The sequence below is a fragment of the Lagenorhynchus albirostris genome, chromosome 8 (genome assembly GCF_949774975.1).
Source record: "Lagenorhynchus albirostris chromosome 8, mLagAlb1.1, whole genome shotgun sequence".
Lineage (NCBI taxonomy): Eukaryota > Metazoa > Chordata > Mammalia > Artiodactyla > Delphinidae > Lagenorhynchus > Lagenorhynchus albirostris.
The window spans coordinates 58,297,112-58,323,845 of record NC_083102.1 but is presented as its reverse complement, the minus strand read 5'-3'; the positions used below and the strand labels follow the sequence as shown (position 1 = coordinate 58,323,845).

General features: G+C 38.3%; 1 protein-coding gene across 5 annotated transcripts; it reads left to right on the top strand.

The window, feature by feature from the left end:
- The first annotated feature begins 8 nt into the window (after window positions 1-8).
- Window positions 9-25,877, top strand: PON2 (paraoxonase 2). 5 transcript variants are annotated; one of them, XM_060157056.1, is made up of 12 exons: window positions 96-206; window positions 1,718-1,809; window positions 2,547-2,613; window positions 8,123-8,193; window positions 15,013-15,068; window positions 18,704-18,869; window positions 19,406-19,532; window positions 20,981-21,181; window positions 22,568-22,642; window positions 23,757-23,838; window positions 24,561-24,689; window positions 25,259-25,877. In XM_060157056.1, exons 3-12 carry the CDS (start codon window positions 2,573-2,575, stop codon window positions 25,415-25,417), a joined length of 1,107 nt encoding a protein of 368 aa, XP_060013039.1. In that variant the 5' UTR covers window positions 96-206; window positions 1,718-1,809; window positions 2,547-2,572; the 3' UTR covers window positions 25,418-25,877. The 5 variants fall into 5 exon arrangements, with proteins under 5 accessions (XP_060013042.1, XP_060013040.1, XP_060013044.1 ...); XM_060157059.1 differs by lacking the exons at window positions 1,718-1,809; window positions 2,547-2,613 and having other exon boundaries at window positions 9-206; XM_060157057.1 differs by lacking the exons at window positions 1,718-1,809; window positions 2,547-2,613 and having other exon boundaries at window positions 11-206; window positions 19,442-19,532.
- Window positions 25,878-26,734: the final 857 nt, after the last annotated feature.

The following is a 26,734-nucleotide window of genomic DNA, read 5'->3' as shown; positions in this document are numbered from 1 at the left end:
GCCGCGGCCTGTGAGCAGGACCGGGCTCGCCGACCTCGGGGCGGAGCGCGGCCCGCGCGCAAGAGCCGGACCGCGGGCACCGCCCACAGTGCTCCCGGGCCCGGCCGAGCTAGGCGGCGCGGCTTCCGCGCCATGGGACGGTTGCTGACTCTGAGCTTGCTGGGGATAGCGCTGGCGCTCCTGGGCGAGAGGCTCCTGGCGCTCAGGTAGGTGGGGGCCTCTCGGGTCCCCAGGCTCAGGTGGCAGGGGCTGCGCGCGAGCGGGGACCCCGGAGCCGGCGGCCACGTAGGACCTCTGCTCCTCGGCCGGCGGAGCTCCTCCACCCCAACCCCCAGCGGCCACCAAAACCCGGCACAGTTTGGGCTGAATCGCGAGACTTCATAGCGAGTTTGTAAGCTTTTGCTGCGCACCCAGGTCTTTCTTACCTAAGTTGACAAGCGAGTACTTTGCGATTTACCCAGGGGCGAACCTAGTGCTTTAACTTGAAAACAAAACTATTACTCATTCACTGAAACTTTAATTATAAAGATTTATTTCAGGTCATTGGTGCTGCTTCTCTTTGTTGCCCGAACCAGCCTCCGTCTTTAATAAAGTTGTTTTCCGTCTCTTCCCTGCAGAGTTTGAGAAACTCTTCCTCTGCTCTCTAATCTTGGCACGGTTGATCAAAGATACTTTGAGATATTCAGCTATTGTTCTTACATCACTTCCTTATTTATCTCTTCGTCTGGGAACACCGAAGCCAGAATGCCAAACAGGACACGCCTAGTCTATCTCATGTTTTAGTTATAAGGAAAAAACGTGGGTGATCAGACGTCATAGTCTCTAAATTATCAACTCAAATTATGTTAAGCCTCACGTGAAAGAATTCCAGAAATGTTGAGCACCTTCTCTGTACGCTGTGCACTCTTAGCCTCCTGTAATAGAGTAAGGCACCGTCCTTACCTTTAAAGAGTTTACCCTATTAAAGGGAAGGAGAGAAATAAATCAGATAGATAAATTAGGATGTTCAGGACAGGTACAAACCAACCCCTGTTGGCTTAAGGAGGAGAAGTTACAACGCCTGAAGGTGGAGTTCAGGAGGAAGAGACATCTGACACTAGCCTTGAGGGATGGGTGAAACACAAGTGGGGATGAAGGAGGCAGTCCCAGATGGAGAGTGCCGCGTGAAGAAAGGGAATGGCGGGGGAAGTTTAGATTTGAGCGGAGCATAAAGTTAAGGGATGAGAACAGTAGGAGTAGGGTTTTGAGATGGTTAAACCTACGTTGAAAAATTGGGGCCTGCATAGATAGGCCAAGGGGAACTAGCAATGTTTGTTGTATGTGTTTTATTTTTTTAAACAGGAACCTGTTTAAACCATCTAAAGCGTAACCAGTTGGGCTGTGTAGAGATGACCTGGGAGGCTGGACTGGAGTAGAGCAGTGGTTCTCAGTCCTGGCTGAGCCTTAGGGATCTACTGGAGGCCTGCTGTCTGGGCTGCACCCCCAGCAGTTCCAATTCTGTTGCTCTGGGTGGGGCCCAGGCATGAGTATTTTTGATTTTAAAAAATTCTCCTGATAATTCTAACATGCAGTTAGAGTTGACAAGTACCAGAATAGAGAGCAAATAGACCTGGGGAAACTAGTTAAAGTCTTGCAGTAGTTTGGCCCAAACTCTGGAACCCCAGGGATGAGGGGTAAGGCCAAGGTGATACTACAGTTTCCAGCTCTGCTGTCTTAGCTGCAGCTTCATCTGCTCATAAAGGGATGCCAGGAGGAGGAACAGTGTCTATGCAACAGGAAGCATCAGAGTTGGAGGAGGAACATTTACTGGTAAGAAATGGACATGTTGAGCTTAATTTTCACATTATATAAATGACCATCCTGCTCTGCAGAACGTTATTGAGTTGGGTGATTTTGTATGATCTGTCCAGCTCTTGGTTTCAAAGGCAGGACCACTAAAGTTCTCAAGCTCATTAAATTATCCCTAAACTTCAAACTACCAGTGTTTCCATAAGTTGAAGTTTTCTCAATTAGTCAACTTTTTCTTCTTACTAACCTTAAGGTTTTAAATTTAAATCCCTTTAAATGATAAATGTAGATGCAAACCTAAGAAAAAGTAAATAAAGCTTATTTAATTTACATAGAACGCACCTGCTAGATGATTTAAATTTGAATGTATCTTTTCTTTATAAAGACTTGACTATAATAAACTTTATTGAGCAGTGACTTCATAGGGTTGTAACCTCATTGGACAGTTGAGGCCTTATAGTGGCTGATGTGAGAATGTTGGGGTGAATGATGGGTGGCTAGATCTAGCAAATAAAAATGTAGGACACCCAGTTAAATTTGTACGTCAGATAAACAACAAATCATTTTTTAGTATATGCCTATCCCATGCAATATTTGGGATGTAATTAGACTAAAATACTATTCGTTATTTATCTGAAATTCAAATTTAACTGGGCATCTTGCATTTTATCTGGCAACCCTATGAGCGCAGAGCATCAAGTGCCTGCTACTTACAAAGTTCGGTGGAGTGCTTAAATGCATAACATTTCTCCTTTCAGACCCTTAGAGTATTTTGAAAAGCAGCATGTTCCCACCTCCACATAAAGAAAGGCTCTTCAAAAACAGGTTTTTGGTTTGTTTTTTTCTCTCATCTGCTGCCTTCTATTTCATTATTCTATTTTTAGAGATGGCACTTTGGCACTCAGGTTATTTCTCTCCCCCAGGGTGCCCACTTAAATTTCAACTTGGATTTCAGGTAAACAGTGAATGATTTTTAGTATAAGTATGTCCTGCATGGATAAATGGAATCAAGGTTGTCTCCTTCCTTCTGAACTATAACTGGCTAAGGTTCCCAGGGGAGGATGGCATGTCATACCCAACTTTTCCACTCCTCCCCCATGGAGCAGTAAAGGAAAAAGTAGAAATACAAACATGTCCCCAGGCCAGTGCTCCCTGTTGCAAAGCACACACCCTTGAATGAATCATGAGACTTGAGTATATCAGAGACCTATGCCTGAGCAGGAACTCCAAATACAAGCGTCTGAACTTTTTGCTTCTTGCTTGACACCTTTTATGACAGCTCCACCAAGAAGCTAGCTATCCAGTCAGCTTTTGAACACTTCTGAAGGGGCAGACTTGTTTCCAGCCACCATCCTCCTTATTTATTATATGACTACTGTGTGCTGGTCTTTGTGTTGAAAGTGTCAGCAGTTCATTATATTAAACTAAAACTTACATTTACTGACATTTGGAAAGAAAGCCCTTTTACCTTCCTGCCTTCTTCCAGTTTTCATATATGTCTTCCTTCCTATATTATACATAATATTAACTGAGGCTTGGAGAGGCTGCCTAGTTAGTTCAGAAGTTAGTGCCAAACCTGTGCTCTAAGCCAGGTCTTCTGATTCCAAATACAGTTTGTCCCAGCTCCACCATGGCCTCCTCTCTTCTCTGCCATTGGAGCAAACTTTCCCCAGCTTTACAAGCCTAAGCACACATTCTTAATTAAGTAAGAGCGTTACAGGGGACCAAGGGGTGAATTTCAAGGGGTTTTACAAGTCTGTTTGTGAAAGATAAAGCCCCAGTTTGTCTGAATTTAAGTCTGTACGTAAAAGATAAAGCCCCATCAGTGGTTTGTAGGTTCAAAGGCAGTGAGATATGGAACAGACCTGGTAGTAACACTGTGTTCCCAGTTTGCTCAAAGTATATTGGCACACCAGACTGGTGCATCCTTACTGCTACCACACGATGAGGCAAGATAATCAGTAACCGCCCGTGACCCATTCCACTTTGGATGGGGAATGCCTTTTCCTGAGTGAAGGAAATAGGGATTCATTTCATGGTAATGACTGTTGGTTAAGGGTTCATGCTTTGTAGCCAGGTCGCCTGAATTCTCCACTATTTACATGAGACCTTGGCTTTTATTTCACCTTTCTGTGCCTCAGTGTCCTAATCTGTAGGATGGGTATAATAGTACTATATGCTCCATATAGGAGCTGTAAAAAATAAATGAGTTCATTCTTGTAAAGTGCTAGAACAATGTCAGACATGTAGTAAGTGCTCAATAAAGTTACCTATGATGACAATGACGTTGGAGCAGGGGTTCTTAGACTTTTTTGTGCCATAGATCCCTTTGGTAGTCTGGTGAAGCCTTGACTCCTTCTCAGCAAGCATCATGTTTCTAAATGCATAAAATAAAATACATAGGATTACAAACCAAACTGAAATACTATCTAAGTTAATACTAACTTAAATACTTAAATTCTATTGCCAAACTATTTAAAAGATCTAATGTACTAATGTAATAACATGGCCTTCTTTATTAAAGCCTTAAGTAGATCTAGAAGTAGTTGAATACCTAACAGTAGATACTGTGAAGCAGAGATGAGTATAAATGGTATTTTGAGATCTCTACAACAACTAAAATGTGATGAAACAATGTAATTTCTGTTAGTGACAGAGTCACAGGTACTGCTAGTAGAAAGCTCAGTGGTTTGTTGCCTACACTCATCATCAAAAGAAATACTCAGTTTCAGTCAGAGGTTTAACTAAAGATGTGTTTTTTCCCCCCATCAGAATTCAGAAACCCCTGAATTTTACCCATGGACTCTTTGAGGGTCACTGGACCCCAGATTAAGAATCATGATGTACATGTTTCTGATGGGGGTCATTGGAGGAATGATTACTGGCTCAGTTGAAGGAAGGCAGTATGCATTCTTTCCTGTATTATACCTATCATATACTCGTAACTAAAAGGAAAATAACCAAGTTCTAATGAAGAGGAAAAGGAAAGTGAGAAAAACAAAAGGAACCTAGAACAAAGAAAGCAAATAGCTTTCATCTAGAGTGTCCGTTTTAATAGACTAGTAGTGGTGGCCTGGAACATTGTGTCTAAGCTGGAGGTGAGTTAAAGAGAAAGAGTGCTGTAATTGATTAGCAATGTCTGCATGACAACAGAGTGGCAACTGCCACACCATCTCTGATCTAGTACGTTCATAAGCATGCTGTGGACATAAAGTGTTAGGGAGCAAATAGGCTGCTGCAAAAATATGACTTATTTGTGTTTGTATCTCTTATTTATTTATCTGTTTTTGGCATTAATATATGTAGGCTTATTGATCTGCTAGTCCAAAGAGTTTGTATAGCTTTCATTTGTATATTCTCCAAACTTCTTAAATCTGTTCTCATTTAGGAGTGCTTTTAGCTGCAAGTAGCATACATCAAATTAATGGTAGCTTATACGTATTGAAGCTTGCTTTTCTCACTTGATACAAACTCTGTGAGTCATTCATCCTAGACCTTGTCCATTGAGTCAGTGATCACATCAAGAAATTAGGTTCTGATGTTTTTGTTCTTTGATCCTCCACTGTTGGCTTTGTGTCCTCATACTTGTGTTAAGGATGCTGAATGACTGCTGTAGTCCCAAGTACCACATATATGGTCAAATCATGAAGAATGGAGGAGTGTTGCCAGTTAGCTCTCTTCCTATGTCTGCCTTTTCTACCAGTAATAAATTTATCTTTCCCAAAAGGCTGGGTCATATGATTACCCCTAAAGTACAAAGGGGGCTGGAAGCAAATATTTGGCTTGCCTGCTTCTGCAGTGAGAAAGATCAAGGAAGAAAGGGGTGTGAATGGCTTTAGGTTTGTTAGCTAATAGGGTCTGCCACTCTGGAGTACAGAAGTCCACTAATGAGTAGGGAACTGATAGTTCTGCCAGGCAAAAAGCCTAGCAGTTTTCTACTGAAAGTCTTTGAAAGTCTTGATGGGCCACAAAGGATGGAAGCAAAATCCTCTCTCTTTAATCATAAAGGAAACACAAGAAAAAATGACTTGATTAACTAGTAACAGTCCTTGTGTTACTCTTCAGTTTTAATAGCGGGCAGTCTGCATATCTAGAGATGATATTGTACAACTGAACTAGCTGATGAAGATCGCCCTGTTAACAAAGTGTAATCATCAGTCATTGATGCAAACCTAAGTTGACTCTGAAAAATACCCCACACCAAAGTGTCCAAACACATATGAATTTTATTTTATCCATAGAATTTTTTGAGAAAGTTAGATGGTAATCAACATTACCCCATCTTTGTTTAGTCAAATGGGCATAAAAGTAAGTTGTATAAAATCGACACCCAAACCAGCACATGATACAGAAACTTGATGAAACTTCAGCTGTGACCTACTGGCTTAAATTTACATCTGTTTCTGGAATCACACAATGTCAATAAACCTTGGAGGTCATTTAGTCTCATCCTTATTTTTATACATAAAGAAGACTAAGGCCTGCAGAGATTAATTGACCTGCCAAAGGTCATGCAGTCTTGCTGCTATGACAGAAACGTGGTCTCTTCTCCCCTTTCTGAGAAAAATACAACAGCAGATTAGAGCCTCTGGGTGGAACTTCCTGGCTGGGTGCTGAACTTCAGGGAAGTCATTTTTCTCATCTCTAAAATAGGGATAATGGTACCTACTTCTTCGGATTGTTTTAAGAATTAAATGAATTCATTCAGGTAAATCACATAGAACAGTGGTAGGCTCAATACATGTTCTCCCTTCTTAGTATTTATTTCCTTTTACCACCCATGATTATCAGCAGCATCCTCCTCACTAGTGTTACTGCTACAACTTATGTTAGGCTAAGTGTACTTGTTCTCGCCTTTAAATCACTGCTGGGACTCGTAGACTTGAGATTTTTTTGTACTTTTTTTTTACTGCTTTATTTAAATTTTTATATGTTATTTGCTTTATTTTTTCTATTACATTAATATATTTTATATCTTTTTTTTTGCGGTACGCGGGCCTCTGACTGTTGTGGCCTCTCCCGTTGCGGAGCACAGGCTCCGGACGCGCAGGCTCAGCGGCCATGGCTCACGGGCCCAGCCGCTCCACGGCATGTGGGATCTTCCCGGACCGGGGCACGAACCCGTGTTCCCTGCATCGGCAGGTGGACTCTCAACCACTGCGCCACCAGGGAAGCCCTATATCTTTATTTTATTCATTTATTTTTATTTTATTGCTTTATTGCTATGTTGTTTCAAGAAGTTTAACAGTATTTGAGTTATATGATTCCAAATACATACTGATTAACAGTTTAATTGGAAACTTTCATAGGTATATGGATATATATATATATATGAATTGCCAAAATATATAGTTGCCACCACCTGTTGGTAATTCTGGGTTGTCCAGGCCTCGGCTTCTTCCATCTCGCCAAGAAACCAGTAGCCTTCCCCATATTCGGTGTCTAGAAGTCCGAAGCTGGCATGAATAGGAGAGAGACAACTGGCAAATTGTCATGTCTCTTAAACGTGTGGTACCTGTGAACCACTTTGAAACATGTAAGCTACTCTGCAGGCACGCTTGTCATTCTTTGTGGATGTGGAGAACAGAAAGAGAAGGTGAGCCAGTGAGAGGAGGGAAAGCCTTCAAACAATAGAGCCCAGATGTGTTTGCCCACCCTGCTTGGTGGCCCTGTACTCCAGGGTGGGAAGGAAGAGGGAAGATGCTTTATTAGAATTCAACGTTTTCTCATTATTCCTTCACTTCCGTTTTTATGAAATTACAACAGCAAGTAGTTTGGCTACAGTAGTTGGTGCTCTTCAACCTTCTCACCCCAATAAACAGTCATGGGGATGGGACTTTCTCCACTTGTTTCTTAATAACTATTTATGAGGTGTCTTCTGTGAGCCAGGCTCTGAACAATGCCATTTTCTCTCGGCCTGCTTTCAGTCACTGTGTCATTTTGCAGAGGGTCTGGGCATTTTATAGCCCCTCTGGGTCCTCAGAAGGAAGACAGGGCTTCTGGTTCTACATCTGAAGCTCTTCACACAACACAAGAGCTGTGAGAAATGGGACCTGGTGCCGTGTTTACATTTGCATAGGAACTTGCATTCCAAGTTGTATTTGTTGAATTATTGGCTTCCTTTTACGACCCATGTTCACATATAGAACTTTGTGATTTGCATTTTTATTTTAACTTCATTTCTGGTTTTATTTTATGTTCCTACCCTTGTTTTCTGTCTTCTCTTTTATCTGCTTTAGATTTATGCTGTGTTTTATGTATTGCTCTAAGCCTCTTTAAACCGTTTCTGCTACAAAGCAGGGAATATGTAAACAGATAGATTTTTTTTTAACAGGAATCGACTTAAAGCCTCCCGAGAAGTAGAATCTGTAGACCTTCCAAACTGCCACCTGATTAAAGGAATCGGTAAGTCTGAGAAAATGCTTGTTACACAGCTTACATTCCTTGGCCCACAACACTAGAAAACTCATTAACAGTATTTTGGCACATAATTACTGTTTATCAGAGGAAAAGTCACATTAAATCAGCAAAAACCTTTTCAGTCAATCTCTTTTGATCTCATGCACCCTGTATTTCTTCTTCTCTCTTACTCTCACTGTGACTTATTAATTATTTGTACAATCCTATGTTTTAGACTTCTTGCCTGCTTAGTGACTTTGCTGAACTCGTTTTGTCATCTGTGTTCTGTATTTTGTCAAGTCTGTATTTTTGTCAGGTCTGGATTATGTGTGGCCACTGAATTCTGTGTACCATTAGCCCAGGAGTCAGCTGGTGAAGGTAAGTCAGAAGGAAGAGAAGTTATAAAACAGAAAATAAAAATCTCCCAACAGGGCTTCCCTGGTGGCGCAGTGGTTGAGAGTCCGCCTGCCGATGCAGGGGACACAGGTTCGTGCCCCAGTCCGGGAAGATCCCACATGCCGTGGAGCGGCTGGGCCCGTGAGCCATGGCCGCTGAGCCTGCACGTCCGGAGCCTGTGCTCCGCAACGGGAGAGGCCACAACAGTGAGAGGCCCGCGTACCACACACACACACAAAAATCTCCCAACATAATCTCCACCCATGAAAAAGAATGAAATAATGCCATTTACAGCAACATGGATGGACCTAGAGATTATCATACTAAGTGAAGTAAGCCAGACAGAGAAAGACAAATATCATATGATATCACTTATATGTGGAATCTAAAAAAATTATACAAGTGAACTTATGTACAAAACAGAAATAGACTCACAGATATAGAAAACAAACTTATGGTTACCAAAGGGGAAAGGGAGGGAGGGATAAATTAGGAGTTTGGGATTAACATATACACAGTACTATATATAAAATAGATAGGGGCTTCCCTGGTGGCGCAGTGGTTAAGAATACGCCTGCCAATGCAGGGTACACGGGTTAGAGCCCTGGTCCAGGAAGATCCCACGTGCCGCGGAACAACTAAGCCCATGCGTCACAACAGTTGAGCCTGCAAGCCACAACTACTGAAGCCCGCACATCTAGAGCCTGTGCTCTGCAATAAGAGAAGCCATGACAATGAGAAGCCTGCACACCACAATGAAGAGTAGCCCCAACTCGCCACATCTAGAGAAAGCCCGTGCGCAGCAATGAAGACCCAATACAGCCCAAAATAAATTAATTAGTTAAAATAAACTTTTAAAAAATAAACAACAAGTTCCTACTGTATAGCACAGGGAACCATAGACAATATTTTGTAATAACTTATAATGGAAAAGAATCTGGAAAAGAACACATATATAACTGAATCACTATGCTGTACACCTGAAACTAACACAACATTGTCAACTATACTTCAATAAAATATAAATAAATAAATAAATAAAAATCTCTACCTCCCACAAAAATAACCTCAGAGATAGAGTTTCTGTTTTATCCTTTCTGGTATTTCCAGTGCAAATGCAAACAAATATATGCATATACATTTATATCTATGGTTTTCACAAATGGCATCTTAGTATAAGATTATATTCTGTAACTTGCTTTATTCTGAACATAGTGTGAACAGATTTCCACATCAGCACATGTAGATCTACCTCATTCTTTTTAATATTTGCACGTACCATGATTATTTACCCAGTTCCTTAATGCACATTTGAGTGGGTATAGTTTTTTGCAACTACAAGCAAGTCAGTGAACTTCATTGTACATATAGCTCTTCCGTTTGTTTATCTGAAGGATAAACCTTTAATAGCGGGATTATTGTTCAGTTAGCACATATGTTTAAAGTTTTGATGTTCTTTGCTAAATTGCTCTCGCGTTGGCAACGCTAATAAACTCAATACCCCATGTTTATAACCACATTCACTCCAGACAGGATTCATTATGCTCTTTTATCAAAAACAAAGTAGTGAGCCTTTTCTGGATCACACAAAGAAGGCTTCCATTTCATGGAAACTATGTGTTTTCAGAGAAGCCTTTTCTACTTCAGAGCTTCTTTCTGCGCACTGCGCCTCCTGTACACATCTGTTTCCTCTGTGCTCTTGTCCCCTTTTCCCATTGCTACTTCTGTACTTTTTCCCAGTCCTATCTCCCTTCACAAGACTCCTTGACTTCTTTCTCCTGGGGTTTCCCCTCTTTGTTTATTGCCCAAACACTTAGCAGGAGGATACAAACTCAGTGTCAAATACCAGATTGTCCAGATTGGAAAGGTCTGTGCTGGATAATGCAGAGCATCGTAGAATTAAGGTTGTCTGGAGTCCCAAAAAAACCCAGCAACTGCATCCTGCCTTCTGGCCGCAATCACGAAGAGCCGCCTTGGAACTGGTCACTAAGCAGAAGCCAGATGGCCTCTGGGAGGGACCTTGTACAGGTTGGGAGGCTGAGTCAGTGATCTCGGAGGTTACTTTTGCTACTGAGTTAATAAATGTCAAATTATTAAACAGCCCTTGGCCCTGTGAAGTCCACCTTCTGTGAATTCAAGTCTCAGAGTAGACAATAGGGCACAGCCAGACACATTACTGGACAAACTGCCAAGTGTATTGCTGCTACAACTCACTGGAATGGAGGGCACCTTAGAGAAAAACAAGTCCAACAACATTTGTATTCTGAACAGGCATCTGTCTGTGTTTGTGACCTTTATGTTGTGATGTGTGTGAGCTGCTGTCTGGAATTGGGAAGAATGAGGAAATATGTCACCTATGGCCCCTCTTGTGAAGTGTTTAATGCCTCTGAGGCACTTCAAAAGGCAACAGAGCGAAGACGATGAGTGATTAGAAGCACATTTGGGATACATTTTTAGATCTCATTAGAACTCTGCTTTTTCTCTCCCCCTTCTTTGCTTCTGCTCTGTGGTTAGCATACACTATATGAACATTCGTTGAATGCTATGTCAGCGATGCATAATGGTTAATAATAGCTTGTGGTTATATGTTTTTAACAACAGTTGCTTATTCAGTGGTCTTTGACTACAAAGGAAAACAGGGCATACTTTCCCATAGGCAAAAGCAGTGTCTCCTGGTAGGCAGCAGGAGTAGAGGGGTTCTCTTTTTTAGTTTCCACTTTGGAAACAGTAGCAGCCATGCAGTTGAGGCCAACTAATCCCTCCAAGAGGTAAGGGGACAGGTACATCCCCTGTCCCCCGAGTCCCCATCAAGACAAACATACACACACACACACACACACACACACACACACACACACAAAATAAGGCTACATTCACCATGACTAGAAATGAACTCTTTGCAATTCTTAGGTGCTTTATAAATATCATATCATCTCATGTCTTTCTGTTTTAATAAGTAATAATCACTACCACATATCATACAGGATGTCTGCCTTCAGGGGGTCAGAAAGTAAGCTCACTATTTATTCTATTTTTTTGTATTCCTTTCCAATGTATCTAACAGACAGAAACTAACATTTGGTATAATATCAACATCTAAATAATAAAAATTATAATTAAAGAGCTATTTAACTCTATTTGAGGCTTAAAAGTTTAAAACATTTTAAAATGTCTTTGAAAATGCTGGCATTCAGAGTCCTGGACTAAAACAAAATTTTGAATGGATTATTTCTCTTGAGTTAATAAATGATTTTATACACTTGGCAGTCAAGATCTTTATAATAACTGCTGCTTGAGAGTTTTTTTTTAAAAAGCATTAAAGTTTATAGCCCTTGTTGTCAAGTACTTTACAATCTACCTATGAAAAGGAAAACAGAAAAACCCACTATGTGAAATATAGACATATTTTTTCTTTTTATAGCAGATAAGGACCTAAGGCTCAGAGAGGTTAAATAACTTTTGCAATTTTTTTCCCAATATAGTATTTTCTCCCAGAGTGATTAATACACACATCTGATTAATGAACCAAAAACGTGGAAAATAATAGGCTACATTACATTTTGGATACTCTGTTGGGTATGGCAACGGCTGATTTGCTGTTACAAAGTTACAATAAGTAACTTAGAGAAGAGAGAAATTGGTTCTCTTTTATGTGACAGTCCAAAGATAAGCAAATGACCTAGGGTGATTAGATGATTCTACTCCATGTGGTCATTCTGGAACAAAGGCTGATGAAGCAACACAGCTATCTTCAACATATTGCTTCCATCTTGGTACAAGACTAGAGCCCCAGTTGTTGCCATTTCCCAGCAGGAAGGGGTAGAAAGAAAATTTACATGGCTATTTTTATTTTATTTTACCCAGTAGTTGCAAGTAGTTTACCTTCTACTCTCATGTCCCGTTAACCTGAACTCAGATAAATGGCCACCTCTATCAGCAAGAAGGGGTAGAAAATGTCTGTAGCTATGTTGCTGTGTACCCGTAGCTGAAAAAAAAGAAGGGGAGTATGGATACTGGGGAGCAGTTGGCCATCTCTGACACAGATAGATAATTGCTAAAGGAATAAGAAGGGATCAAAATCAGATATGCTAAGTTAGAAGACTTTCCAGAGAAAGAGTGTTTGAAAGAAAAGTACAGGATATGAATTGATGAAGATCTTGGTGAAAGGCATGGAAGCAAACATTTTGGGGGAAAAGCCAACATATGTAATTGACCACAGTTGGATTTACAAAGTAAAGTGTCTTCAGAGAGGAACCAGGGGATGGTTCTGACAGAGAAATTTCATTAAATGCTAGGTTGTGTTTTTTCTATGCACTTTTAAGTCAGAACAAAAGACTTGAATCCCAGCTTCCCAGTTTGTGACCTTGAACAATTTACTTAACCTTTCAACGGCTCCATATTCTCTAGTCTAAAATTAGAGATAATAATATTGCTTCTTAGAGTTACAAAAATTATACGAATTAACATATGTAAAGTACTTATAAGGAGCCTGGTTCTTGGTAAACACTTAATATATATGTTAGTAGTTATTACTGTTACTACTCACACTACTACTATTTCTATTATTGAATTAGAGGAGAAAAAATTAGGTGTTATGAGATGATAAAAGCCTACTGTCATAACGGCTATAGAAATAAAGATCAGGGAGTAGATCTGGAAAATATTCTAAAGAAAGCTACAGATATGACTTTTTTTCCTTGGAATTAGGCAACGGGATTAAACAGAAAGAAGCGGCAATGTGGTTGACATGAATATATCTTTTAAAAAACATTGTTCTTTTCTTGCTTATTAAAAGAATATGATTATTTGTAGAAATTTTTAAAACAAAGAAAAGTATAAAGAAGAAAATGAAAATCACTCATAATCCCACCACCTAAAAAAACATTGTTATTTTTTTCTACATATCTTTTCTTTGTCTATGTGTGTAAGCATGCGCACGTTGAAGTTAAATTGTCTTAAATGATTTTTCAGGAACAACAAATTTTAATTAACTGAGCTCCTACTCAATGGATCTAGAAAGCAGAACTTAGACTAGAATTCTGTGTGCAGGTGTGTGTGTGTGTTCGTGTGTTTGTGTATGTATACATGGTGAAGCGTTCCTTGGTCCTTGCTCTTTATCAGTTGAGAAACACCATGGCACTAGAATGTAGAGGTTTTTAACTTTTGGGAGTATCACAGACCCTTTTTTTGAATCTGCTGAAAGCCAAGAACCTTTTTCACAGAAAATGTTCTTATCTGTACATACACAAGACATTTTGCATTGCATAGAATTTGAGAGGGTTCATAAACTCTTTGAAACCCATGTGTGGTTACTTAGGGATCCACAGACCTCAGGTTAAGAACTCAAGCATACAATACTTAACCTTTTATCTCTCTTCTTTCTGAGAAGCAAGCATATGGGTCATCTTTATGAAGTGAAGTTTTGGGCTTTTTTTTTTTTTTTTTTTTGCTTTTCTCCACTATGATGGAGCCAGCAACACTGGAGGCGGCCAGCCAAATGCAAACTCAGGAATCAAAGTCCATATAGCTGGATAGATGCTGTTTGTTTTTGACAACCTAGAAATAATCGTGGAGAAATCCTTTGGAGAGGGCTTAAAGTGGAAGGTTGGATTTTGTGGACTCAGAGCATGTGTCATGATTTGGCTTAATCTAAGCCATTTTTATTCCTCTTTTCTTGTGTTTGGGTCTATTATCTGTCTGTGGAATTTACACAGTGAGACCACTGGCAAGGTCTTATGTCTAATTATTTGCTGTGCTGTGTGGAGTGTACTGCAGACAATCGATAAACAATCAATAGTAATTGTAGCCTGTTTCAGAGACACTGTTAGAAGTTTCACCTGGCTTAGGTGCATGGTATTTTTCATTAATCGTCTTTTGCTAGTTTTTTTCCTGTAATTTAAAGCCTAAATTTAAAGATTAAACAGAAAGCTTTCTTTGCTTATGAGAACAAGCAGGCATTGTTTTTTAAAGAGGGACTGTATAATCCCAGGTGTTTTATCTCTGTTAATGAGAGAAAGCCTGTGTTTGCTTCCGATTGAGTGAGCCGAGAAAGGGACAAGAATATTTGCATGGTTAAATGAAGATGAGCCCTTCATTCTGAAAGTAATATTCCCCTGATGTCAATTACTTTTGTACAGACATCTGGATGTTTATCATAAGAGTGTACAGATGTCAACTTTTTCGGTATTATAGCTGGAAATGTAGTGATTACTTGACTTTGATTTGAGTAGACATAAAATCTCTAACATTTAAAGTCAGAAGTTCACTGCAGGAAAGGATTTAGACTGACGTTTATTAAAGAGAGTGGTTCCTTGGAAGAAAAAATCGGAACCATTCCAAAAGATACAGATACTGATAAAGTAAACAAAGCTCTACCTAACAAGTCACAGAATTCGAACATGACATTTATCTATTTCTTGAACTTAACAGAAGCCGGCTCTGAAGATATTGACATACTTCCCAATGGTCTGGCTTTCTTTAGCGTGGTAAGTATCTTCCTTCCCCAGTCTTAGTGGAGGAGGTACAAGGGAGTTTGATGAGGCCTTCAGAGCAGTAACTTGTTTTTAAAGTTCCTCAGTTTCAAAAAAAAAAAAGACAGGTCAAACAGGATCTTGGAAATTTTCCTCCAGCTCCTCTGAATGTAGGGATGAAAAAGTCTTTGCCAATTGATTTATTGCTCTTTATGTTCCCACTGGCTTGCACTAAAATATTCCAATGCAATCTGTCTTCTAAAAGTTTGTTACTAACAAGGATATTTGGGGCATTATTGTGGATATTTGATACTACGTTATGCTATTTTAAATACAGCATCTACCTTTCCATTAGATATTCAATTTGAAACTAGTATTCTTGCTGTTATTATTTATTTTCAAACAATATACCAACTTTCCTAGACAAAGGCCAGTGCTTTTGCTTTCTTTCTTTTTCCCCAAATAGCCTAACGTAAGTGGAATGTCATTGACTGAGCTTATTTATACCCTTCACTTTTGCCTTAATTTTTATAAGCTGAAAAATAACAACCTTTTCAGGCATACATTACAAAGACTTTAAAATTGATTGGCCTGAGTGATGCTAGGCTACACCAATATGCATTCTAATTAGAAAATTGTATATGTGGGCCAAGGAGGAAGTTCTGACCACCTCTCTCTCCTCCCTGGCATGGGCCAAGGTGAGGGACCTTGGCATCTTCATGGATTCAGTTTTTCTTGAGAAAGAAGTATCCAACTTTGAAGGCAGCCTGTAGTTATTCTGTTCCCTCTCAGCAGCCATTATTTTCAGGCACTGAGACTCAGGAAAGATGTGAAAAACTTGGAGATGCTTCAGAAGAGAGTCACAACACTAATAAAATAGTTGTCAGACTTATGAGAAAGGTGAGAGAGCTCAGCTGAGATGAGAATGAGGGTTAGAACACTCTTCAGGTTCCTGATGGTTTTTATATGAAAGGCTGTGAGTGTCTGGTTATTTACCACAGAGGGAGAAAAGAAATACTGTAGACTTTAGCAGAAACATTGATATTTATATGGATTGGCCAAAAAGTTTGTTCGAGTTTTTATCACATCTTATGGGAAAACCCGAACGAACTTTTTGGCCAGCCTAATATTAAATTTTAAAACTATGGCTTTAAAAGTTTTAGTTAAGGGGCTTCCCTGGTGGCACAGTGGTTGAGAGTCCGCCTGCCGATGCAGGGGGCACAGGTTCGTGCCCCGGTCCGGGAGGATCCCACATGCCGCAGAGCGTCTGGGCCCGTGGGCCATGGCCGCTGAGCCTGCGCGTCCGGAGCCTGTGCTCCGCAGCGGGAGAGGCCACAGCAGTGAGAGGCCCGCGTAACGCAAAAAAAAAAAAAAAGTTTTAGTTAATTACCTACACACAATGAGTAAAATGACATTTCTAGGAGGGCTCTGGGTTTGTGTAGAAGCACATGCTTGCACACATATCTTATATTCTTAGGAAAAAGCACTGAGACTCCTAGTCAACATTATTCATAACTAAAATGCAAATATCCAGAGTAGAGTAGAAGGCAGTTGCTTTTTTTGTTTTTGCAAAGAAGCTGTTTTCAGAGATTTGCGTAATCCAGAAGTCACCTATTTCAAGATTTTCTCCCCACAGGAATAAATCTGAATTAGGAGGGGTGAGGTCTCCAAGCACAAGACATCTACAGCCATTTTAGCTGAGAGGCTTAATATAGTCACACTGATCTTGTAGCCAAGTCAACAGAATTTCTTCTGCTTGTTTTTCTCTTATCCTTCCTTGGTTATATGACTTTTCTTTTCTTTTTTTCAAATTTAGAAACAATCTCATTTTACTGATTTTTTTTTAATTTACTCAGCCTTGTCTCTAATATTTCCCAGAATGCACTCCTTTCTAAATGAATACCTCCTACATCATAGCATTTTATTCTTCCAAGCATTGTAGCCAATTAGCCCATCCTATTCCACAGTTACAGGCTTGAGGGGCATCTCAAAACTAACATCACACTTAATGAGGAATTAGATGACATAGAATAGAAAAAAGATTTAAATGACAGTGTGAATGTACTTAACACTAGTGAACTGTACACTTAAAAATAGTGAAAATGGTAAATTCTCTGTTATGTATATTTTACCACAGGTGGAAATAAAATAAAATTTGAAAAAGAGAAAAAACAGATTAAAATGATAGGGAGTATTACAATAACTCTGGAGAGTTATTACATCCCTGGTAGAGCTTCCTGAGCATTGAAACCCTATCATTTATGGGGCATTAATAAAGAATAGAGATTATTAACCACTGAATTGGCACTGCCATGTAGCAATAGCATAATTGCAGTTTATTCTACTTGTTGGGCCTTGAAGTTGTGTAATTTTGATAGATATTTTTTAATTGGAGAAAATTTCTATTAAATACAATTTGTGCATAAAGTGAGATTTTTTGGGTACTCTTTTAAATTTGCATAAAGTATGACTTGAAAGATTTAAAAGAGAAAACACCTCGATTATTTTAGTGAGGGCTGAAAAAGCATTAAATGAAATTCAACTCTCATTCCTGATTAAAAGCTCCAAAAAAACTAGAAGTAGAAGGAAACCTTCCAGAAACCTACAGCAAATCCCATTCTTAGTGGTGCAACATTAACTGCCTTCTCATTAATGTTTAGAAAAGGAAGAAAATGCCCTAAAATACTGTAACCATCAGTAATCTACTAGAGTTCTTAATAACCCAAGAAAACAAGAAAAAGAAATTTGAGGTAGAAAAAAAGACAAAACTGACGTTATTTTCAGATAGTGTGATTACCTGTTTTTTAAACAGTCTAAGAGATTCACCTAACATACTCTTAGACCTAATAGGAGAGTTGAGTGATAGGGTTGTATTCAAAATGAACATATAAAACTCAATGGCTTTCCCATGCACTAGGAAAAAACAAACAGAAAATGTACTACTACTACTACTACCAGTAATTAATAAGGTTCCATTTGAACAGCAACTTAATTTCCGAAATTTATACAGAAAAATAAATGAGCAGAAATATTTAAGACTATTTTGGAAAGGTAAAGCAATGTGGTGTGGGATGTGAGGACTTGCCATATATATATACATATTGTATCTTATAAAGCTATAGTAATTAAAAAGTGGCATATTATCACAGGATTTAGACATGAGTCCAAACAGACCAAAATGTAAATAGGGATCTAGTACATGATAAAAGCAACATTTGGAAACAGTAGGAAAAGGACAGACTGACTACACGCCAAGCACTGATCCAGGCCTTGGGGTCTAGCAGTGAACAAATGAGACAAAGTCCCACCTCATGTTACAATGGGGAGAGAATGAATGTATGTCAGATAGTGGCTTATCCCCGCCCTCAACTCTGTGTTATCTCCCAGTCCACCAACCTTCTGGTTACCCTCTGAAGAGACTAAACCCTTAGTCTTCTGCCTCAACTCAGAAATATCAGTTATTGTTCAGCTTTCAGCCTCCCAGCTTCCAATTATTATTTTTTTATATTGTTTCCTCTCTGCTCTCTTTGTGTTTGCAGGTTTATGCCACCACCTTTAGCCAAAGTCTCTATCATTTATTTTTAGTTGCCACTTTAGTCTATAAAAATACTTAAGCCTTTATACTTAACTTTTTCCTCTGTTTTAAAAAGGGTCTAAAATGTCCAGGCCTCCACAGTTTTGCACCAGATAAGCCTGGAGGAATACTAATGATGGATCTAAAAGAAGAAAACCCAAGGGCACTGGAATTAAGAATCAGCCGTGGATTTAATTTGGCTTCATTTAATCCACATGGTATCAGCACTTTCATAGACAATGGTAAGAGCTGATGAGCTACCAACATTAAAAAAACTTACAATGGTTTGCAAGTGACTGTGGAAAATCGATTTGGATCATATCTGTAGTAAGAGAACAATTAACTCATGAATTACTTCTGTATTCTTCATACAAATAAGTCCATTATTTGCCTCTTCAGCTGGCAGTAACTTATACTACATTTAGAAATTTCTAACGGTTAACACCTGAAAGAATGTTTAGATTTCATAACCTTTTCAAATATCTATTATCATTACATTGAAAAAGAGCTATATTTGTGAATTAAACTATTAACAGATTGTTCATGAATTCTGTATATGGAGTGGGAAACACTCTTTCTTAAAGGTCAGGGGGCCAATGATTAGAAATAACACCAGACAGACAGTGATGGGAAAGACGGGGAAGAAGAATGATCTGTTAGGTCGTCTAACAGCTTATACATTCAACGTTTCCTTGCTCGTGGTATTTAAATGTCAGTGTCTGCCCAGAGGTCCTATGGTTATGTCTTGTAAATTAACTCTGTTCTTTCAATTCTTTAGATAACACAGTTTATCTCTTTGTTGTAAACCACCCAGAATTCAAGAATACAGTAGAAATTTTTAAATTTGAGGAGGAAGAGAATTCTCTTTTGCATCTAAAAACAATCAAACATGAGCTTCTTCCAAGGTAATTAGTCCTTTTGTTCATTCTCTGATTTATCTGTAGCATTTTCAAATATTCCCTATGATGGTCCTTTCACCTTTTGTAAGAGCTGAAATACACATATATATACACACATAAACAAATACATGTATTTATATGTGTATGTGTGTATACATAGTTTCCTTGCAGAGCAGGGAAAGTCGATATCAGTGTTCTGTGTGGGCTCCCTTGAGAAATAAGGAAATGCTGGACTCCCGAGGATTTGCTCTTCAGGGACATCTTGAGAGTAGAAGACAAACCTCACCATTTTTCCTTCTGTCACCTCCCATTTCAGATGACTCATCATCCGAATAGTAATAACACCTGTCCTGCCAAGGAAGCGTAGTCTGCTTTATATGGAGTTTGTGTGCTTACTATGGGACTAACAAGAACTGTTTTCACAAGGTAGCGGTGGGCCAATGGTCCTGCAGAATTGGAAGTGGGTCACTGCTATTTCAAGAACATAGAGCTCGTTGATAATGTGACTAAAAAAGAATTATGTGCCTCTCCCCGGCTCAGCTACATCTTTTAAGTTTGAACTTGATGAATATTTTTAATTTCTGTTACTTCCCTATCTAGGACTTAAGTGTGTAACTGCCAACCATTCTCCCAAAAATTCAATTCATAATAAACAGGAGAATAAGTACCATCCAGGCAGCCTTTGCGTTAGGGCGCTGTTTCAGAGAGGGGACCCACCTTCCCTGTAGCTCCGTTTTTCCTTTAACAAAGGAGAAAGCCGCTCTTTCAGACATTTTTGCATAGGGTAATTGGAATTTAAATTTAATAACACCCTTACCTAATTGGTTTTAAAAATGTAATTGTTTTTCGCATATAAATCTCTCACCTGAAGCATTTCACTATGGCAATTTCATCATTCATCTCTCCGCAAGTGTTTATTGAGCGCCTGTTCGTTCTTGGCAGGTCACCTTTGTGAGTCAGGTAGAAATTGAACAGTCAAGCTTAGTTTGACTAATAACTAAGCAAAGGAACTCAGGAAAATCCAGCAACTGAGAATATGGAAGCTACGTAAATGTTATTGACAGCCCAATCAGCTCACCAGCCAATGAGGCTCCACCGAGCTCTCTCCCTTGGACAGCTCTGTCTTTTCGTATTGTTGTTAAACCCTACATTTCTTGCTGTCAAAAAACACACTCTGTTGGCACCAAGTTCTTTTTCCTTTTATAATAACCTGCCATAATTGCTAAATGACCTGTCTTCAAATTACCTGGTACCATAAAAAATTGTTCTCCAGCAAATGATATTATAGTAGATTACATATGACTATAGCCATGTGATTTTAGCTGAGTTTTTCCTGGGAAACCTCTCACCAAAAATTTAAAGCACATATTATGTAAACCTTCTGGAGACTTAATCTTTAATACTGAGACCAACTGGCTTTTTACATTCTCTCACATGTTATTTTTCTCTTCCAGTGTGAATGATATCATAGCTGTTGGACCAGCACATTTCTATGCTACCAATGACCACTATTTCTCTGATCCTTTCTTAAAGTATTTGGAAACATATTTGAACTTACACTGGACAAATGTCGTTTACTACAGTCCAGATGAAGTTAAAGTGGTAGCGGAAGGATTTGATTCAGCAAATGGGATCAATATTTCACCTGATAAAAAGTATGCTCTCTTATAGAAGTATTTTCATTTCTTCTCAGTCAAGGTGCTGGGCCAAATTCTTTACTTTGCTTTTTTTTTTTTCAATGTAGAAATAGCTTACTTGATATTTTTGGTCTATGATAAATATACTATATATAATATTTACAAATATTACTATAATACTACAATACAGAATACATATATGTAATATATTATTAAATAATGTTTTATATAAAAAATATATATATGTACTATATATTTACATGTAATATATAAATATATATTTATATACAGTATATAAATTTGGTATATATCCTTGTAGAGTTTAATTTTATAAATGTAAATTTTTATAAAATGGGTTCATATTTATATATACATATTAAAGTATTAGGTAGGTGTTTTCCTTTTAAATAAATATATCATTGTTTTATTGGCTGCATATTATTCCATTTTCAGGATGATTGTAAACTAATTTAACCAATTCTCTATAAATGGATATGTAGGGGTTTTTTTTTTTCTGTATAAAAACCATTTTTTATTTCTCATTTACCACTGAAACGTATCCAAATATTTTTAAGGAAAAACCCCCCAAGGGAGAATTACATACAGCATAGTGGTTAAATCTTCAGATTTTGGAGTCATATAGACCTAGGTTCAGATGCCCACTGGGCACTGGCTAAATGTGGGGCTATGAGCGCCTCCTCTTTGCACATTTGTGCAAGTGTTTCTGTAGAACAAACCCCTCAAAATAGAACTACTCACTTAAAGGGTGCTCCTTTTAAATGTTAACTTTAATAGATACTGCCAAATTGCCCCCCCAAATTATCTCACTATTTTTATATGTCCAACTGTAACCTATAGGAAGGATATTAAACTCTTTATTAACTTTCCCTTTTACTACCTTAGCACACTGAACAATTTAAACTACTACAAATATAACATGAAATAAATCTGGCATTCTGTGACAACTAAATGTCTATTTTCATGACAATTTCTTCTTTCTTGTTGATTACAGAAAAATGAATAGAGAATCATTTAATTTAAATTGTCTATAACTGACCCAATCCAACCTCTCCCACCAAATCTGTTTTTCTCCTCAACTCTCATCTTTCAGTTATGACAGTCAAACTTTCCAGTCACCCAAGCTAAAAATAATAACAATAGGGCATCCAGCTTTAACTCCATCTCTCTCACCATTCCTATTCAGCCATTGAGCAGGTCACACTGGTTCTATCTGTGCTTCCGTCCCTGACCCTCACCCCCTCTTCCTTCCCATTGACACCTGCTTGGTTCAGGTTCTCACCCTCTCTGGCTGGAGTATTACACTTTCTTCCCACTTGTTTTCAGTCCACTTCCATTTTTCGCACTGTTGCCAATTTGTCTTTTATATTCCCCTGCCCTTTCAAGATCTCCAAAAGAGGGACCTCAGTCTGCTTCATCTTTGAATCCTCATACCGAGCACAGCCAGTCACAAAGCACATGGTTAGTAATTGTTGAACTGACCATTTGTTATCATGCCACTTTGTTATTCCAGAAATTCAGTGGACCCCAGTTGCTTATCAAATCAAGGCAGGCTAATGGGTTGGACTTTCTTTAATAAGCTAGTTCCAACCTCCCTCTTCTACTGTTTCCACACTTACTATGCTTTAGACAAGAACTCATTATTTTGCAAAACTGCCTCTCTTATTCTTGCCCCTGTGCCTTTGTTCACATGTTTTCTTTTGCCTAAAAGGTGCTTTGTCCTCATATCCTCAAATCCAGTCTCTCTTTCCATGTCCACTGCAGATGCCCCCTTCCTTTGTAAGCCCTTCTGTTTTTTTAGGAGTTAGAGATTTCTTCAGTTTCTAGACCTGAAATATGTCTTATGGTACCAATCATGCTGTATTATTTGTTTAATATGTCTAAACCATCTGATCACCCCCAACACACTACAAACTTTTCAGGAGAAAAGGCTGTGTCTTCTTCATGTTTATATCTGTCACAATACTGAGTTCATGGCTTTACACACTATAATTGCTCAATAGAACAGTTGCCATGGAACAGGCAATTCAATGAGAAAAATTACCGTGAAGCAGTCCATTAATTCACCCTCCTTAGATATAGCCAGACTGTTCTGAATAGATACTTATTTCTAACTCTTACATTTCTCGATATGTTAATAAATATTTATTAAATATTAAGTATTAATATTCTAATAAAATGTGTTCTGTTTTATACCATGTTTCTACATGTAAATGATCCCTTGAAATATCAAATTATATTGTAGAATGTAAAAGCTTTTTTTTTGAAACCAAATATTTGTTTTACTGTCCTTTCAGTGGCAAATATCACAGACTTTATATTTTAAATGATGTCCTATATTATTTTTCCTTACAAACTTTTTGAAAAATAATTTAACAGTTCCATGATTGTTGTAGTAACACTGAATTGATTTTGAAAGCTTACTTTTTAAATAAAAATTGACCTTTATCAAGCATTCCTTGAGAGCCCATCATTGATTAACTTCTTGGCAGGTTATTAAGACTTATTCGTCATACTGTGTTAATGAAGCTTTATATTAGCCTGGGGCTCTAACCAGTATGTCCTTCCTGCAAAGGTACATCTATGTTGCTGATATATTGGCTCATGAAATTCACGTTTTGGAAAAACACCCTAATATGAATTTAACTCAATTGAAGGTAAAATATTTCTTTCTATATCTAAAGTAGACATTAATCTTGAAATTACATAGTTAAACTATAACAATTCCTCACTTAGAACAGAATAGCCAGTGTTACTATTCTGGGTTTTTCACTGCTTCCTCTCTGTAACTGGCCAAGTCTCTTGTTTCCCCACAATCACAAGAACTGACTGATTACATGCAGCAGTGTGTTGGGAGGGATATTTGCATCAGATTTAGAGCCCATTCCATGAAGTACTGACGGCACCTGATGAATTCCAATAAGAATTTTCACAATTGAAAAGACTAATAGATGAATTCTGAAATGAAGATTTATACAAGTTGTCAGTTCTTTCAATAATAAATGAAGGTAGAAATTGGGTTCCACACCATTATTATTTTCTTCCTGCTTGAAAACACATATTTTAGATTGATTAAGAATTTCCTATTTTGCTTTGAATGAATTCCTTGAGCTAACTGATCACTGTGCATCTTTTAAGGGGAAAGGAATTCATTTTTTAGAGAGATTGATTATTGCCCCAGCTTTCTTAATTTTAGGAAAAATGAAAAGTGACTCTAAACCAGTGTATTAAATTTATTTTAAGCAATATTGGTGTTAAAGGGTGGAAGCAGGAGATGGGTGAAACTTCCCCATATGCATAGGGGCAAGAAAGTTTAGCCCTAAATTATTTAATCAAATTTCTCATGGCATTTAGATATTGACATTTTTTCATTTGGAAGGTACTCAAGTTGGATACACTGGTGGATAATTTATCTATTGATCCTTCCTCGGGGGACATCTTGGTAGGCTGTCATCCTAATGGCCAGAAGCTCTTCGTTTATGACCCGAACAATCCTCCCTCATCAGAGGTGTTTATATTTTTTAGTTTTTCAACCTTAATTATTCAAGTCCTTTTAAACTAATAATACAATAAACTTATGTGGTGGTTGGTTTTGTAATTGCTTTAAGCCAATAATTGGCAGAATTTCACATTGTTCAAACACTTTTAGAAAGGTAGTCTTTTGATGTATTAAATTATGGTGGAAATTAGTCAAAAGACCTTTTTATAAAGACGTGCCCTCCTTGTGTGGTATACTGGCAATTTTTTAAATACCTGGCTTACTGTCAGCTCTCCACATGTCACTACTTTTGTTCGTGCTAAAGCAGTGAGAAAGTAGGCACATTAGTGTGGAAGTATTTCTATTAATGCTCAATTACTATAATAACACTCAATCCTGTGTTGGCATGCAATAACTAGATGGTTTAAGAAAGTACTTTCTTTGAAGGTTTAACAAAGTAATTTAAACATTAAAAAATTGGTAACTGCTATTTTCAACAGCATGTCCTCTTAATCATTGGGTCTTTGTGGAAGATTATTGGTGACTGAGTGACTGGGTGGATGGTGGTTCTATATTAATCGTTTGTATCTCCTGAATAGGTTCTCCGCATCCAGAATATTCTATCTGAGAAGCCTACAGTGACTACAGTTTATGCCAACAACGGGTCTGTTCTCCAGGGAAGTTCTGTGGCCTCGGTGTATGATAGGAAGCTGCTTATAGGCACTTTATACCACAGAGCCCTGTATTGTCAACTCTAAATGGTCCTTTTGCTATGCAGGCATGCTATCTTCTCTTAACAATTTTCTATGAATTGCTAATTCTGGGGGAGTTTAACCAGCATCGTTGACCCAGAAATGTATGACATGTATAGTAAATTTATTTCAGTATTGAAAGCCCCCCTTCAGTTCACATAGCACTTTTAACGCAAAAGGAAAGTGAACAGTTTTTAAAATTGCCAAGTAAAGGTGAGAGAAGAGAGCTGCTTTCAGTAAAGTGAATACACTTTGCATAAAATAAGCCTGCTTTCCAACTGCCAGAGCATGAATTCCACCGAAACGGGGTAGATTATATTTCCTTAAAATGTAAGTGACCTCAGCTCCACCAGTGTGACCACTGTGACTCAGAACTACTGATAGGTAACATGTTTTGATGTTTTGTACTTACATCTTTGTTTACTATTAAAGAGTTGGAGTTATATTAAAGACTAACTAAAATCCATGTTTTGTCTGTGCTTAATTCTCAAGGCATATCCTCAGCGGGGGAATGAGAAAGTGGCCACTTCTTTGTGGGGTTACCTTGGGATGTGCAGGCATGGCAATACTAATTTTTCTCAGTTGAAAAACTAAACTATTTGAATAAAATAAAACAAAGAATAACTAAATATGGCAACTGGAATTCTCAATTAATATGGAGTATTCCATCAGCTCTATTTCTTAATGGGAGCCCAACTTGCATACAAAGAGGAGATAACAGGTTGGAGCTGGAAGGTCAATCATGCCACCTCCTTATTGAACACAGCCGTGAACTTCATCAGGTGAGATGAAGTCAGCTATCCAGGCCCACATGGTTAATCCCAGCAATGACAGAATCAGGGTCTGCCTCATAGAGAAGCGTTCTTTCCACTCACTGTACCTCCTGTAAATTCGTCTTAAACCCTGAAGAGAGACTTTCACATGTCTATTTCCATTGTAACTTATCAAAGCACTTCACTTCTCATACGCTCCCCCATCTTTAGCATCATTATAATCAAAATATTTGTCATTTACTTATAAAGTGAAAGACAATGCATTAAAAGTGGTACATTCATTATCTCATTTAATCCTAATTACAGCCCTGAGGGACTACGTATTGATATTATATCACTGTTAACATTTCACAGATGTTCCAGGTCACACCTGGTAAGGGGTGGCTCTCAATCTATTTCTGATGTCAGAGGCTGTACCATTATCTGCTGCATGATGCTTCTGCCATGGAACTAATGAGGATCTCGTTATTTACTCTTCCTCCTAATATATAGTTTCTTCTGTTTTTATAGTTATCAACTTGAGTTCTGCTTTTTGATGGATCATTTAAAA